The sequence below is a fragment of the Ranitomeya variabilis genome, chromosome 1 (genome assembly GCF_051348905.1).
Source record: "Ranitomeya variabilis isolate aRanVar5 chromosome 1, aRanVar5.hap1, whole genome shotgun sequence".
Taxonomy (NCBI): Eukaryota; Metazoa; Chordata; class Amphibia; order Anura; family Dendrobatidae; genus Ranitomeya; species Ranitomeya variabilis.
Window position 1 is genome coordinate 97,125,896 of NC_135232.1, and position 17,542 is coordinate 97,143,437.

A 17,542-nucleotide genomic window follows, 5' to 3' on the forward strand; every position below is an offset into this window, starting at 1 on the left:
AAAACTACTGGAACAACACGTCTACCTTGAACTGTCCTCCCATCTCTCTTCTTGCTCCCTCTTTGACCGCTTACAATTTGGCTTCCGGTCACACCACTCCACTGAAACTGCCCTAACTAAGGTCACCAATGACCTCTTAACCGCCAAGAGCAAGCGACACTACTCTGTTCTCCTCCTCCTCGACCTGTCGGCTGCCTTTGACACAGTGGACCATTCCCTATTATTACAGACCCTCTCATCCCTTGGCAACACATACTTGGCCCTATCCTGGATCTCATCATACCTAACAGACCGGACATTCAGCGTCTCCCACTCACACACCACCTCCTCACCTCGCCCCCTATCTGTCGGAGTCCCACAAGGTTCAGTCCTTGGGCCCCTGCTCTTCTCCATTTACACCTTTGGCCTGGGACAGCTCATAGAATCTCATGGCTTTCAGTATCACCTCTACGCTGATGACACACAGATCTACATCTCTGGACCAGATATCACCTCCCTACTAACCAGAATCCCTCAATGTCTGTCCACTATTTCATCCTTCTTCTCCGCTAGATTTCTGAAACTTAACATGGACAAAACAGAATTCATCATCTTTCCCCCATCTCACGTGACCCCCCCAACGAACCTATCCATTACAGTAAATGGCTGCCCACTCTCCCCAGTCCCACAAGCTCGCTGCCTCGGGGTTATCCTTGACGCTGATCTCTCCTTCAAACCACATATCCAAGCCCTTTCCACTACCTGCCGACTTCAACTCAAAAATATTCACGAATCCGTTCATTCCTCAACCAAGAATCTGCAAAAACCCTAGTCCATGCCCTCATCATCTCTCGCCTTGACTACTGCAACCTCCTGCTCTGTGGCCTCCCCTCAAACACTCTCGCACCCGTCCAATCTATTCTAAACTCTGCTGCCCGACTAATCCACCTGTCCCCCCGCTATTCTCCGGCCTCTCCCCTCTGTCAATCCCTTCACTGGCTCCCTATTGCCCAGAGACTCCGGTACAAAACCCTAACCATGACGTACAAAGCCATCCACAACCTGTCTCCTCCTTACATCTGTGACCTCATCTCCCGGTACTTTCCTACACGCAACCTCCGATCCTCACAAGATCTCCTTCTCTACTCCCCTCTTATCTCCTCTTCCCACAATCGTATACAAGACTTCTCTCGCGTATCACCCCTACTCTGGAACCCTCTACCACAACATATCAGACTCTCGCCTACCATCGAAACCTTCAAAAAGAATCTGAAGACCCACCTCTTCCGACAAGCCTACAACCTGCAGTAACCACCAATCAACCAAACCGCTGCATGACCAGCTCTATCCTCACCTACTGTATTCTCACCCATCCCTTGTAGATTGTGAGCCTTCGCGGGCAGGGTCCTCTCTCCTACTGTACCAGTTATGACTTGTATTATTCAAGATTATTGTACTTGTTTTTATGTATACCCCTCCTCACTTGTAAAGCGCCATGGAATAAATGGCGCTATAACAATAAATAATAATAATAATAACATGGGAACAGGCTGGTCTAAGAAGAGTTTCCAGAATTCTAGAATGTCAGTAGAGCGAACAGATCTACATAATGAAGTCTATGAAGCACTCTGCTTGCTGTATTAGATTGTATGGCTGTGACTTGGCAACGTTGGTTACAAAAGCATAGTTGCTGCATATTCTAAATATCTACATGACTTTTTCTTGTTTGCATCAAGTACATTCGATTAAGTTAGCGCTGCTCACAGTCACTGGACCCATGCTGACAATGTCAGCTTGTTGATAACTTGCTGGCTGGAGTCCAGTGTAAATGTCTCCCGCTTTACTCACTCAACCAGTCTGTGAAAGTGGTTCCTCAGTAATTGTTTAATACTTCAGGAAAGCCGTCACTGCCTGTCCTGCATTCTCCAAACCCAAAGCAGTTGTGAAGTTCTTTTGATCCAAGTCCATTGTTCCAGTTTGTTAATTACATGGTTTCTCCTGTGTTTAGCAAATAAAAGTAGTTTCCCCATCCCACCCATTCCCCTGTCGGCTGATACCACTGCATTGTCCTAACACGTTTGTGAGCCTAGAGCTGTAGGTAATGAAGGGGTGGTGGTGCATTTCCTTCATTTGGTTGCTTGAACTGTCTCTGACTTTTATGTGGAATTTACATGCACTTGGTCTACAATCTATCTGTGAAAAACTGTTTGCCCCCTTCCTGATTTCCTATTCTTTTGCATGTTTATCGCACTTAAATGTTTCAGATCACCAAACAAATTTAAATGTTAGACAAAGATAACACAAGTAAACACAAAATGCATATTTTAAATGAAGGTCTTTATTATTAAGGGAAAAAGAAATCCAAACTTACAGGGCCTGTGTGAAAAACTGATTGCCCCTAAACCTAATAACTGGTTGGGCCGCCCTTATCAGCAAAAAGCTGCAATCAAGCTTTTGCAATAACTGACAATGGGTCTTTTGCAACGCTCTAGAGGAATTTGGGCCCACACATCTTTAGGCTATGTGCACACGTAGGAAATGTGGTGCAGAATTTTCTGCACAAAATACGCATCTCCTGGCAGAATCCGCAGCTGCGGATTTACCTCGGTTTTTATGCGGATTTTGTGCGGATTTTCTGCAGTTTTTGCCACTGCGGATTTCTATCATGGAGGGGTGCAGAAACGCTGCAGATCCGCACAAAAGAAGTGACATGCACTTCTTTTAAATCCGCAGCAATTCCGCACTGATTTTTCCACATCATCTGCACAACTTTTTTTTTTACCCATTGATTTACATTGTACTGTAAATCACAGTGCGGATCTGCAGCGTTTCTGCGCGGAAAAATCCACTGCGGATCCGCACAAAATCCACAACGTGTGCACATAGCCATACAGAGTTGTTGCTTCAGAGGTTGAGGTCACGAACAGATGGCCTGACATTCTCCTTGAGGATTTTTTGGTATATAGCAGAATTGATTGTTCCATTTACCACAGCAAGTCTAACAGGTCCTGAATAGTGATATGCGAGTATACTCGTTGCTCAGGTTTTCCAGAGCACGCTCGGGTGACCTCCGAGTATTTGTTATTGCTCGGAGATATAGTTTTCATCGCCTCAGTTGCATGATTTACGGCTTCCAGATAAGCTGAATACATGTTGGAATTCTGTAACAAACACGCATTCCTCACATGTATTCAGTGTATCTGAAAGCCGTAAATCATGCAACTGAGGCGATGAAAACTATATCTCCGAGCAATAACAAATACTCGGAGGTCACCCGAGCGTGCTCGGGAAAACCCGAGCAACGAGTATACTCGCTCATCACTAGTCCTGAAGCAGAAAAACAGCCACAGACCATCACATTACCACCATGTTTTACTGTTGGTATGATGTTCCTTTTTTGAAATGCTGTGTTGTACCTATACCAGATGTAATGGGACATACACCTTCCAAAAAGTTCAACTTTTGTCTTGTCAGTCCACACCATATTGTCCCAAAAGTCTTGGGGATTATCAAGATGTTTTCTGGCAAAACAGAGACAAACCTTTATATTCTTATTGCTCAGCGGTGTTTTTCATCTTGGAATTCTGCCATGCAGGCCATTTTTGCCCAGTCTCTTTCTTAGGCCGGGATCACACATATGCGAGATATGGCCGAGTCTCGCAGGTGAAAACCCAGCTCTGGCGCCGGCACTCGGGAGTGGAGGGGGCAGCCGCACAGCAATACATGGAGCTGCATGCTCCGTTCTGGAGTGCCGGCGCCAGAGCTGGGTTTTCACCTGCGAGACTCGGCCGTATCTCACTTATGTGTGATCCCGGCCTTATGGTGGAGTCATGAACACTGACCTTAACTGAGGCAAGTGAGGCCTGCAGTTCTTTGGATGTTGTGGGGTCTTTTGTGGCCTCTTGGATGAGTCGTCGCTGCGCTCTTGGGGTAATTTTGGTCGCCCGGTCACTCCTGGAAAGGTTCACCACTTTACCATGTTTTTGCCATTTGTGGATAATGTCTCTCTCTGTTGTTCGCTGGAGTCCCAAAGCTTTAGAAATTGCTTTATAACCTTTTCAAGACTGATAGATCTCAATTACTTTGTTTCTTCTTTGTTCCAGAATTTATTTGGATTGCGGCATGATGTCGTTTTTCAGTATCTTTTAGTCTGCTTCACTTTGTCAGGCAGGCAGTATGTAAGTAATTTCTTGATTAATAACAGGTGTGGGTAGTGAATTTGAACTCCGCTTCCCAAAGATGTGATAAGCCACAGTTAATTTATGTTTTAAGGGGGAGGGGGTCGGCAATTGTTTTTTCACACAGGGCCCGGTAGGTTTGGATTTCCTTTTCCCATTAATAATAAAGACCTTCATTTAAAAACTGCATGTTGTGTTTACTTTACTTATCTTTGCCTAATGTTTAAATTTGTTTGGTGATCTGAAACATTTAAGTGTGACAAACATTTAAAAGAATAAGAAATCAGGAAGGGGGCACATACTCAATATTCACACAACTGTACATCACTCTGCAACGACCGCATTAAATATCAATATTACTATGGCTTTCCACACACAATAGATGTCCATCGACAGTACAATGCTTCTGACAACAATGCAATTGGTAATCTGAAATCGGGGACCTGCCCAATCGACATCTCTCAACAATTAGTCAGCTGGTGCCCCCATACACATTAGACTATCTTCCGAACTTTTCAGTATCTTTCGCTTCAGCCTACATTAGTCTATTGTGAATGGGGGCCTTAAATACATAATTGCTTGACCTCCTATCTGTTGATAGTTTGGGATAACATTGAATCCAGTAAGCGCTGAATTGTAGAAGCCCAGTAGGATCATTACACATGAAGACTAATCTATACAGTACCAAAAAAAGAAAAAATTGAATGGCACAAAGACAAAAATCTTCTCATTCTTGGATTAATCTATGCAGTATGTTCATCCCTCTGATGACTCGCGCACACAGGTGCAACAGTACAGACCATAGTGAACTCTGTCATGGAAGCAGAGAATACCTTTCGAATGTGGCGCGTGACGACACAATTGTTCCTTTCCATAGAATCCATTATTTAAAAGAAAAAACTTCTGTAGAAAATCAGAGGCGCTTGCTTGTAGTGTATTGGCTGAAAGCAGATAGTAGTAGAACATATGCCAGATTTAGAGTCTGTAGCAGAGATCCTAAACTAATCTGGCCATAACTCTTCTGCTGCACCGTACTTCAAGATATGGACACTTCTAAGCTCTTGTTAAGGCAGCTATGTTACTCTTCTGCCTGTAAGCCGTAGGGTTTAGCACCTCCTAAAAAATGGAATGAATTCCTTGTAGGTAGGTATTGATTATTTGGTATGTATCCGATACCCAATATGTCATTGAAAGAGCTGAAATGGACCAAAAGTACATTCATCTGAACGTACCCATTAGGGCGTGAGTTTTACAACGGCCATTTAAATGCATCCCTAATAGTGGGTCCCGAAAAAAAGAAAAGAAAAAAAACTATGGCTTACCCCAGTTGGGGCAATATGCTGTCAGTAAATTAAGAAAATGGGCAGATGACTTCTACACAATGGCCTTCTCCTTCTGACTGTACATTTTTCTCCCTGCATGAGCCTTTTTACTTTCCTGTGTGTGACACATCAGAAGGTCATTTTGGCTTCGTTTCCTTCACGTGCATCAGAGTTGTTTCAGAAATTTTGGCAAAAGTTGAAATGATCCGAATGAAATTTGCAGAACTATGTGCCTGCTGTGCAGAATTTTCTGTCTCATGTAAATATACCCTTAAAATATATGCAAATTTTGATGGCAAGCGAAACTGGATCAGCAGTGCTCTTGGCTGTATTTGCACAGTCGCTTGAGCTCTTTCAAGGTATTTGGATTATTGCTTAATAGTTTAATCTTTGATATAACTTAATTTCAGTTTTTTTTGTTCATTTTTTTTTTATTAATGTTTATTTTGTTGGCTGATTTAAAAGAATTTTCTACATATCTTTGACAGTCTTCAGTGTAACCAGGGCTGTGAAGTCGGTAAGCCAAACCTCTGACTTTTCAATTTCCGTGACATCGACTCCATCAAAATGGGCTCCGACTCCACAGCCCTAGCAGGGCTGTGGAGTCAGTATGCCAAACCTCCAACTCCTCAATTTCCATGACTCCGACTCCACCAAAATGGGCTACGATTCCGACTCCTCAGCCTTGAAGGTAACCCCCCCCCCCCTTTCCCCCACTGTTCATGTAAATAAATACAGTAGGGGACCCTAGCAGCGACAGCAGGGAAGGAGCATTGTCAACTTCTAGGGTAATTGTATTGATAAGTATATGTTTCTATCACTTAAAACAAATCCCTTTAGACAAAAAAGAACTGCTCTAGGGCCTGTCACTCAACCCAATGTTCTCTAGTGTTAGGTCTTCTAGGAGATACTTGATCAAAGAGAAAACAGTGGGTGCATTTGCAGCTACTACGTAGTCTTCTCATCCTCCCATTGACAGGCTAAAGCTTTATCCACAAACTCCAGATTTGTGGTGGATCTTTCCACCAACTTATTTAGCTGCCATTTCGCATGGCTTATAATATCTTTTTTAGCCAAGATTTGGCGACGCTTTTACTCAATAGATTGCAGTTTGCAAACAGCATATAGCGGATTCCTGATGTCCCGGTGTCCAATGTAGTATTGTACATGGTGAGGGCGTGTCAGATATACCTGCTAATAATTTGAAGATTTTCTATGCTTTCACCAACGACACCAGATCCTTCTCTGCTGTCACTCGCTAACGTGCTGGATTATACAGCTGGAATTGTTCCGAGACTCTAAGTGCAGATCATGGATGAAGTAAACAGCACTAATGCCACGTGTGGGAATCATTTAATGACCTAACACGTTCTCACTGATTTTCTGCCTTTCTAGTCTTCATGGTTATTGGCTTTCTCTGACCTAACGATATCTTGAAGCAGACATGTTGCCGGACAGGTGACTAATGAGCGTTAATTAATCATTTTTTTTTATTGACTCCTTCTTTTGGAAGACAGTCATGTATCGTAATATATAGCAGGAGCGACAAACATCTTAACATTTACAGTTCTTTACATTTGATAACAGAAGTTTTAGGCTGTGTGCACACGTTTTGGATTTTTTGTGTTTCTTTCGCTATAAAAACGCGATAAAACCGCGAAAAAATGCATCCATTAAGCATCCTATTAATAGAATGCAATTCCGTGAAAAAAACGCGTTGCTGTAAAAAACGCAGCATGTTCATTAATTTTGAGGATTTTTCACAGATTTCCCGCTATTTAATGCATTGGGAAGCTCCTGAAAAAACTTGAAAAATCTGCACGAAAAAAACCACACAAAAAACACTAAAAAACCGCATGTGGATTTCCTGCAGGAAAAGTCCGGTTTTGTTCAGGAAATTTCTGCAAAGAATCCTGACGTGCGCACATAGCCTAATAGTAGAAATCCGCTAAAAATATTTTCCAATCAGTCATATATGAGAACCGCCACTGGATTGCAGAATTAAAAGACTCCATGGAGACCTCATAACTTTCTGGCACCTCTCGTAGATGTCGGTTAGTAAAATACCTTGTACCTGTGCTAATTATGTGGGGTCATGTAGTACTCGGTTTTTTCACTCGTATCTATGACAATATAAGCATTTTGTTTAGATTTTTTCTTTAAATTTATGCTTTTTGACTCTGCATTGACGGTCTGTACTAGGCTAGGGGGTCGGTGTTTGGGAATGGTCTGCAGTACTAGACAGAACCAACAAGTATGAGTCGCTCTGTTGTTATAAGCCATTTAACGGCCCATTGCCTCTTCATTCTGCTATTCTATTGGGGTCCTGGGGGTAAGGGCATGTTCAGATGAGCCTATTATACATACATGTGCTGTTGGTTATGGACAACACGAGAGCACGTGGACCCATTGTAGCTAGTGTGCCACTGCACATGGCCGAATTTCCACACGAACCAATGGTCTGCATGGAAAAATAATTGGGTCTCATTTGCGGAGCAGACTGGAGCATGTAGTTAGCAGGCAGCTCCTGCACATGTCCTGCACTATGTGAATAAGCACACGCATCTGATCACATTCTAAATTTGTTGTTGTTACTTGCCCGAGCTTTAGTAAAGTTGTCTCAACCCATTGAGAGACCTCCAATAACCTGACTCCGATGGCCTGTCCGGAAGGATTAGTTGATTCAAATCATACAGGCTCAATTCAGGTTTTCGCTTAACGTGGACCGTGCTCTCATCACAAAACATCGGCCAGTGACCAGACCCCCTGACCTGAGCTTGCTGCCCATAAAATGAAGCCGATACTTGGAGTCCGAAGATGGCCCACTCAACCTGGTATTGCAGTCTGAACACAAATTTGTAAAAGAAAATTCCTGTGTTGTTATTTTAGGATCTGATTATACCTTTACTCGAAAGTTCACCTCACATCAGAACTGACATGTTACCTACTACTTTGAAAATATGTCAAGAAATCACCCCCAATTCTGCAATGCATTCTATACATCATGGAGAGCTCTGGATTTTGGCCTCATGCTGCAGACACTCAGCGAAGAGTCTTTGTTTTTATTTATATTGGTGGCCATAAATTCAATATCAGTTTTTTTTAATTGTTTAGACAACATACAAAATTGGGTAAGACCGTTCGTGAAACATTAGATTGTGTAGGCTAAAGGTGCATTTAACGGTGCATGATAATTGGGGGACACTATTTCCAGTCACCCGACAAATGAGCAAAACTCTTGTTCATTGGGTGAAATGATCTCCCGTATTTATCCATTTATCCTTGCTAAAGATAAAAATCATTCTTCTTCGCAGCACATATCCATAGCCTGTTTACACAGGACTACGTGGTGCCGAGAACATTTACAGCCACTGCTCACATAGCGATCTATTACTGAAGGTTTGGCACACATATAAAGCGGGGATGGCCTATGTAAACAAATTACTAAATGACCAACAGTCGGCAAACATTTAGCCAGTTGCCAATCACCTTAACACCAAAAGCTTGAGAGTGTACATCACTTAGGCGGGACACTGTCTCCCCGGTGTCTGTGTTCTGGGGCTCTGTGAAACTTAGGCTGTCCCAAAATGCTTTTAAGGTAGACTTTTTCCATTATTCATCATCCAATGGAAGGCAATCAAAACCTATGGAGGATACAGTAGGATCCCATGAGCTCCTATAGGGTGGCCCTTATTCAGAGAATGTGCTTGAAGTCCAAATCAAAATCTTTTAGCAAGTTGGTTGCCGAACTCTAATGTAAACTCAGTAGAGTGTCGTTATCTGAGCTGTAATATTACTGCTTTGCTGCGGTCAGTCCAGATACAACTAGGCAGAAAATGAAGCAAGCACAAAACTATAATGCATACACATTAATTTAGTAACTTATCGTAAAATTAAAATGAAAGGAAAATTCTTGAGCCCGCGAGGAAGAAGTTTCACAATACATAGTTAAAGATCCTTAAAGGGGATCTGTCAGCAGGATGACAACTCCCCACACAAATACTTATGTATATTTTGTATGTGCATGTAGCGCTCTCAAAAACAATCATGTAATTGAGGCTGAAGAGCAATTTGTAGATCTGATGCCTCTGTCACCCCAGCTCTATTCCCCGACCAGCGCATAGAGACTGTCAGTCAAGAAGGAGCAGGTGGAGCTGGGCTTGTATTAGAGCCGGAGTGACAGAGGCTTCAGATCTGCAGCCTTATTGCCTTCTCAATTCAAGCTCTGATGTCTCGGTAACAGAGGAATGGGACTGGCCATGTAAAGGTATTGCCAGACTTGTCTTTTACATGCGCATATATATAGTTTGGGGAGGGGAAATCCTGCTGACAGATTCTGTTTAGGAAGCGAGTGACAGACAATGCATCTTGGTTGCCTATCTGCTTGGTAACCCATTTCACGGTCTCGATCAACCTCTTCTTCAAATCAAGGTCTTGTGTTATTTTAGAGAATCTGCTGTATAACTTACCTGCATGGGAAGTCATGCATATTATTAGCATCATCATCATCATTTTTTGAAAATTGCTGAATGTTCAGTTTTTCAGGGGCACATTGAATGCCAGCTCTTCGCTGTTTGTATACAAATATATATCTTTAGGGGATTTTTATTTTAAGCTTTAAGGACCCTTATCCCATTTTAGGAAACTTGTGTTAAAAAGAAAACAAGAATATCTTTTAATCTTTTTTTTTTTTTTTTAATAATATGAGCCCATATGGTTTGCAAAGATTTATTTCATGACCAAGTCTGCTGGGTATATCTAATGTCTGCAAGCTGTTCACAAAGTAACACATGAGATTTACAGGCTCTATCTGTCTTCATTGCAAGTGGCACCATCGATTATTAAGTCTGGGGCATGCATATTGCGCACACAAAGAAAAAAACAACAACAAACAAACATTAATTTGCTCACATAAATTTCTGTATATACTGTATATCGTGCTGTCCTTTATATTCTCATTGTAGAAACCAATTTAGAGCCAAAGGTTCTTCTGTGCCTATAAAGTCAGATATTAGTTTTTAAAAATATTTATTTTAGTAGTTACATATAAAGTCTGCAATATATCAAGCTTAAAAGAAATATATAAAAACGTTTCCATATTGATTTCTATCTTTATAGTTTAATGCATTGCTTGAGCTCCTCTCATCAATGATGCCCTCGGTGGCCTCCTACGGGGCCTACTTCTTTCCACTGACCTTGATTCTGTCTCCCAATTTAATGATGACACTCATGAAGACTTTTTTTTTTTTTTTTACTTTTGTTTGTTTTTTTAGGAGAGACTCTCGCAAATCTTTTTAAAAAGCGCTTGCAAAGGTCTTAGGGCTTGTTCACTCTTTGCAGATTTTGCTGCGGATTTTTTCGCAGCGGATTTGGAAAAACCGCAGTGCAAAACCGCTGCGGTTTTCACTGCGGATTTTCCTGCGGATTCCTCTGCGGGTTTTCAACAGCACTTTCCTATTGGTGCATGTTGAAAACCGCTGCGGAATCCGCAGAAAGAAGTGACATGCTCCTTCTTTTTTTCCGCAGCATTTCCGCGCGTTTTTTTCTGGGATTTTCCGCAATGTGGGCACAGCGGTTTTTGTTTTCCATAGGGTAACATTGTACTGTACCCTGCATGGAAAACTGCAGCAAAAAACGCAAAGTGTGAACATAGCCTTACAGTTCATTTCTATGGGAAATATACAGTTTTTTTTATAGCTTTTTATAGAGATTTAAAAAACATGCGGTGGAAAAAAAATGCATGTCACTTTTTTGAAGTGGACCCTGATTGAGTTGGTTCAAAGCTAAACAATGTCCAGTGAATAGACTAAAAAAAAATGCACACGCTTCATGTAAGAAAAAAAAAATATTCCAAAACTCGTCAACACAGCTTCCATTAAAATAAAAAAAATAAAAAATTTCCCCAAAAAGTAGTTTCCTGAAGTAGTTTCTACTTGACAGTCCCTCAAGGCCGGGTGCCCACGATCCAGAGGTAGCAGCGCTTTGGACGCAGCGTATGGACGCTCAGTGGACATAGGATTTTGGGAAATCCATCTACTATGCTGTCATCGCTGGTCGCTATGGGTTTGATGCTACATAAATACACAGCATGAAACCCACAAGTATTACCGATCGTGGACACATACCCTTATAGTTAACCTTCTGGCTCTCACTTGGATCAAGAGCAGGCAGCTCCATGGTCTGCACAGAGACAGGAAGATGACACATCTGGACCCAGATGAGTGCCAGTTAGTTTGTTTTTTTACAACTTCAAGCTCCTGAACAACTTTTCTTTTGGAATGGACAACACCTTTAATAAAACAAATAACAAAAAAAAGCCTTTCAAATTTTATAATTCACAGTTGATCTGTGATAGGGAGTGGGGATGTGTTGAAGTCAAAGTCCCCTACCTGCCTTTCCTGACTGCCGTTAGCTTATCTCTGTTTATTTGTTAGACTTGTGATTTGCCTTAGTATAATAATTTTTTGATGACTGTTTTACTCTTAATTTTTGTTTAAAAAAAAAAATCAATGTTCGTGAAAAGTGTTTAAATCATAGGAGGCCATTTCTTATACCCAAACAAGAACATCCAAGTTTGTGGGGTAGTGATCTCTCCTGCCAGTGATTCATTAGCTGCTACTGATGTCTTATCGACAGAGTTGCTCTTTCTCTTTTGCTCCGCTCTGTTGAATGAGGCATGACACCGGCAGTTACGCCTCGTCGACAGAGCAGCCCGGAAGAGGAAGAGCTGCTCTGTTGACGTGGAGCAGCTGAGTTACTGACAAGAGCGGTCTGTGACCTCTCTGTGCCGGCGCTGGGTAGAACAGGCAAGTAGTTGTCTCAGTTAGCTACTAACCGCCTCTTTGTTTTTATGCCCATAGTGAAAAAAAAAAAAAATACTGGATAACTTATTATGGGCCAAATAAAAATACTGAGCTGTTTGGGATCACTGCTATTAGGCGGTTCTTAATAGTGGAATTTTCCTGTCATATCTAATTTTTCCCTGGGGTTTGATTGAGGATGGAACGTTCTTTGAGGCCCATAGCAGACCTGGCAGATGGGGGAGGTTTGTTCTGCAGACAGTTGACTTACAGTCAAACATGACAAAGTAAGAAATGAGAAAACATGGCTGATCTTCTGAACAATTAGGAAATAATTCTTAGTACATTTTTCAGTCTTAATTGTTATTTGGGATGAAGGAAAACTACTGGATTATGGGGAACCTGTCATGCTCCTCAAACCACTGGCATCATGAATCAGAGCGTGGTTGCACGCTTGCAGCCATGTATATTATTCTCTGAAAAATATACATTAAGAATTTAGCTGGGGACTATAAGGCTAGATGAGAATAGTCTGCCCCTGGTCCACTTCTCCCATCGCTGCCGCAGGTGATTGACAGGTCTCTCATGTAGGATTCCTGACAATCAATGGAGAGGCTTGGGTAAGGGCCGGCCAGGAGCCATAGCCACATATGAGACTAGTCCGGTTCCAGATATTTAAACACTGTGGTGTTTCGGAGAGAAATACATTGGGTTGCAGCCACGACCAAGCCCTGGTTTAAGCCTCGTTCACACGTTCAGTATTTGGTCAGTATTTTACATCAGTATTCGTAAGCCAAAACCAGGAGTGGAACAATCAGAAGAAAAGTATAGTAGAAACAAGTCACCACTTCTGTATTTATCACCCACTCCTGGTTTTATAAATACTGATATAAAATACTGACCAATTACTGATCGTGTAAACGTGGCCTTATGCTGCCTGTGGCTCGGTTAAGGTGACTGGTTACATTAAAGGGGTTGTCCACTACTAGGACAACCCCTTCTTAAACTAAATGTTTGGCCCGATAACATCATGAAGCCTATACTCCCCTCCCATGCTGGCTCGATTCCCGCGGTGTCGGTACTTGCTCTCCCCAGGGCTGTGATGCGGTGTTGTGACATGTGACATCGGCGCTGCCATCACTGTCTCCGCCTTCGGACAAACTGAACATGAGGAAGTAGAAGTCGGGGATGAGCTGCAGCCCTGGATTCCTCTTCACGGCATGGAAGGGGAGCATAGGCTTTATTATTTTATCAGGGCCAAATAGTTAGTTTAAGAAGGGGCTGTCCTAGTAGTGAACAACCCCTTTAAGTGAGAAATAGTTGGTGTGTTTTTTACCTTGTGTGTGTACATCTGTCTACTGTTAATTTAAGGTGGAAATTCCTATTATAATGTTGCTATTTAAAATAATGGTGAATAAGGTACAGTAAATCCAGCCATCTTTGTAGCAGGGCAGTAGTTTGGCATCTTCCGGTGTCGTTTGGTCGTCTCGCGCTCTCCACAGCTGGCTGCTGTCACACACAGATAATCATCATAAACAGTATTTTTGATAACTTGATGTAATTGTTTGGGTAGAAATTGTCTTTCCCATTAATAAAAGCCACAGATGTGAAATGTTTCTCAACAATTAAATCTGTAATTACGGCATCATCACGTTTTTGATAAGTCGCTGCTCTTCGTTGCCGTCGATGTGTATGAAAGCGTGAAGATTTGCATAAGCCATGAAATATTTATGTTGTCGGCTGGAGTGGAAATTGAAGATATATCTTGTTCTTCGATGCCCGTTGCAGACTTGGCACTTGTGTTGGGAAACGTACTATTGATTAATCATACAGGGAGATCATAGAGCGCGCTGGGGAGAGCGCTGACCTGGCCGGGCACATGGACTGGGCAGCTCTGTCTTCTGCGCAGTGCGATGCCAGCACGATTACTAGGCAAGCCGAGTAGCATGGCCCTCGTACCCTTATTCCTAGTCTGAAGGTCACCAATCTGCCACCTGGTCGTTTTTGTTTTTCTGAACAGAAATGTTGCCTTAAAGTCCTACAAACACAGCTACTGCAGATCTAGATTTAATGTGATACAAATTTGATGGCGGTAGGTTTTAATGATCGCTAAAACGTGAAGCTAAATAGGCAGGATGCAGTGAGGCCCCGTTCAGACGTCCGATTTTCGAGTGCTCTCTGAGATTTTTATGAATAGCGCTCGTACCTGTGATAGTCTATGGGGCTGTGCACAGGTCTCGGACTAAGTGGTCTACTGAAAATCGTGGACACCTGTCTGATTTTGATTCGAGCGTATAATTAAAATAAGTAAGACAGGCGACAGGTCAATGGCTCCTTGGAAAAAAAAAAAAAAGCACAAAGTGGATACATTTTTTATTTTTTTTCTTAACGTACGAGATAAACACTTTGGCCTCACACTGATGTCTGATCAGAATAATCAGTCCGTTTTTCTTGTATGTGTGAGAAACTGATGTCTGAGTGAGGCTTTGTTCAGGGAGCAGTATTGGTTGGTCAGTTAGTGCTGCTATACTCTGTGGACTGAATATACACCATTGGCTGTTACCTACTGTGTGGTATTAATAATTTTAGTGCTTTGGGGGGACCTGAAGACCCCAGGCCCCGGTGTACCTGCTGCTGCAGCACTTCTTGTAGCTAGGCATACCTAATAATCGTCTCATTTAGCATTTGATCATTGTCTGCAGTCTATAATAAAGACTTGTTAGTGTCATTTCATCTAATCCTGGGCATATCTATATGGTTGTATTTTGTGTCCCATCCATAGACACCAATAGCTTTATATATTTTGGTCTTTCTAGTCAAAGCTTAAAGATTAACTGTTATTCTAATTGTTACTTTATATATCAATAGTACACATAAAAGTAATCAACTTTATAATACATCTTATCAGAGAAATCTGCTTCTTTCTCCTCCAGGACTGATCTTTCACTGTTCTTGTGGGTGAAATCTTTATTCAGTGAAGACAGATGTTTTCAGTACTAATTTTGTGGAGGCGGAGAGTAGTGAGAGACAAACGCAGAGCGTCTGCTGCAGGTTCTTCCGAAACAACAGTTACAGTTCTCCATAGAACTTTATAAGCACCAACTGTCATCTCCTATGTCGGTAACGGGAAAGTCTGTATTCACTGAGGACAGATTTTACCAGCGAATTGAGAATTCTAGGACAGAATATGTTCAGGAGGAGAAAGAAGCAGATTTATTTAAGATATATTTGCAAAGTTTCTTATTTTGATGTTCACTATTGATTTATGAAATAAAAGTATAAATAAAACTGCTACTATTTAAGACTTGTCCTAAGACTTTTTTTTTCCTAGAAACAATGTCACTTAAGCCATTAAATGTATTTAAAGTATTGCTGATGAACTGCAATACCAGATACGACCTATGAGTCAGAGTGGCAGCATTTCTAGTAAAACAAAACAAAAGGACCCTTGTTTCTAAACATTTCAATCAATTTTACAAGTTTATTTTATATCATCAATTTTTTCCAGTGCTTTGTATTGATATTCGAATATCATTTTCGAAGTAATTAACTCTTTATAACGTGTATGGTAACCCGCATTCTTATTTTTTTTTATTTTACACAGTTGTAGGACAAGCAACAGGAAGAGTTTAATTGGCAATAACCAATCTCCAGCACTCCCGAGACCCCACTCTCCACTATCTGCTCATACAGGTATGTTAACATTTTTGCCCTATTTTCTCATGGTTTTATGAGAATCCACTTTAAAAGTTATTCCCATGACAGTAAGCTGTCCCCTACCCGACGGACAGGGGGTGATTTACTGACTAGTTGGGGATTTGTCTGGTGGTTCCCTTGCGATCCAGAAATCTGCATTCTGGAGATCAGACAAGTTTTGTATGGGGTGGAGGGGTGCCCTCTATTGCATGTGCATCTGCAGAACGCTGCGCTCTGCTTTCTCCAGCAGACCCATAAACAGAGGGATATAAGAAAGTTTGTGGATAAAGCTCACCCATCAAATAAAAGCATGTTTAATCTGGTTCCTGAGCAATCCACTCCACTGTACACGGCTTGTCAGGTATTACGCAGCATTGTTTGAAGTGATAAAAAATGGTTTTTCAATCCAGTAAAGTGAATTAAAAGCAAAAATTCTTGTGGCTTCATTAAAATAGTAGCATGGGCATAGAAAATATCTGACACGGTTCGAGTCTGGCTGACAGCTGATACATGCCGCCCTATTCACGAGAAGCCTGTGTCAGACACAGCTACATGGTGTGAAATGCTGCCAGTCTGACATTTCTGTCCCTAACTGCTCCCCTGGAGTGACAGTTCTCTCTCTACAAGCACACACGAAGAGAGACCTGTCAGTCACTGGCAGTGGGCAGGGAGAAGCCACCAGGGACCGCCTGTCTGGCTATTCTCCTGCTTGGTCCCAGGAGGCTTTTACATTGTTTTATTCTGAAACGCCGCAGTGATTGAGTCAAACGTACCTGGCTGAGATCATACATCCAGTGCTGATGCGTGTGGACCATGGATCGGGCGGGATGTATCGGCCTCACTGTATGGGTAGGGTTAGGGGTCAGGCATATGCCCCTCCACTCCATTCAAAAGGTGAATCTGAAGACCCCAAGTCTTGGGAACGCTATGTGTCCCAGCTGTTAGACCTACAGCCATCAGTAAGTTATCCCCCGCCTTATGGATGAGAAATAATTAACTATCTTGGGAATTACCCGTTCATGGAGAAAATACAAAACTGCTTGTCAACCTAATGGGAAAAGTGAAGGAATAAAATCAAAGTGATCGCTATGGCCTCCATATAATTGCTTCAGCCCAGAGAAAGATGCGTCTGACTCTACTTTTGGGTCACTACAGTAAAGTCCTGCACTATTGCTACGTTCTTAGCTGTGTTGACTATGGAAACACCAAAAATTATATGAAAAAGGACAAGGGGTCAAAAGCTAAAAAGCCAAAGAGAAAAAACCCTAAAATATATAACTTTATTGTTAGGTAAATATAAAAAAGAGGGAAAAGGCTCTTTAAAAACTTCAATCTATCGAAAACCCACTGCTACTAACAGTCTACTGAGGTGGGAAAGCCGCCACCCCACTTTCCAAAAAAAGGCATTCTTAGGGTGCGTGGGAAATGTTAAAATTTTTCAAATTTTCGGGCACGAGCTAAAAACTTAGGACAGCTTGTAAACATCCCTCAGGCAGAGATAGATGGTCCTTGCTGCTTCCTAAACCAGAAAAGAGCTCCGAATCAGTGTCTTATTGGAATGTATTAT

At 41.9% G+C, this 17,542-nt stretch overlaps 1 protein-coding gene across 8 annotated transcripts in view; it reads left to right on the top strand.

Annotated features, from left to right (window-relative positions):
* The window catches only part of MAST4 (microtubule associated serine/threonine kinase family member 4), a 611,899-nt gene that overhangs the window by 447,184 nt on the left and 147,173 nt on the right, over positions 1-17,542 (top strand). For all 8 annotated transcript variants that reach the window (XM_077286460.1, XM_077286468.1, XM_077286501.1 and 5 more), the window contains one exon: positions 15,884-15,972. In XM_077286460.1, coding sequence (XP_077142575.1) covers positions 15,884-15,972 — 89 coding nt within the window. The remainder of the gene's footprint in view (positions 1-15,883; positions 15,973-17,542) is intronic.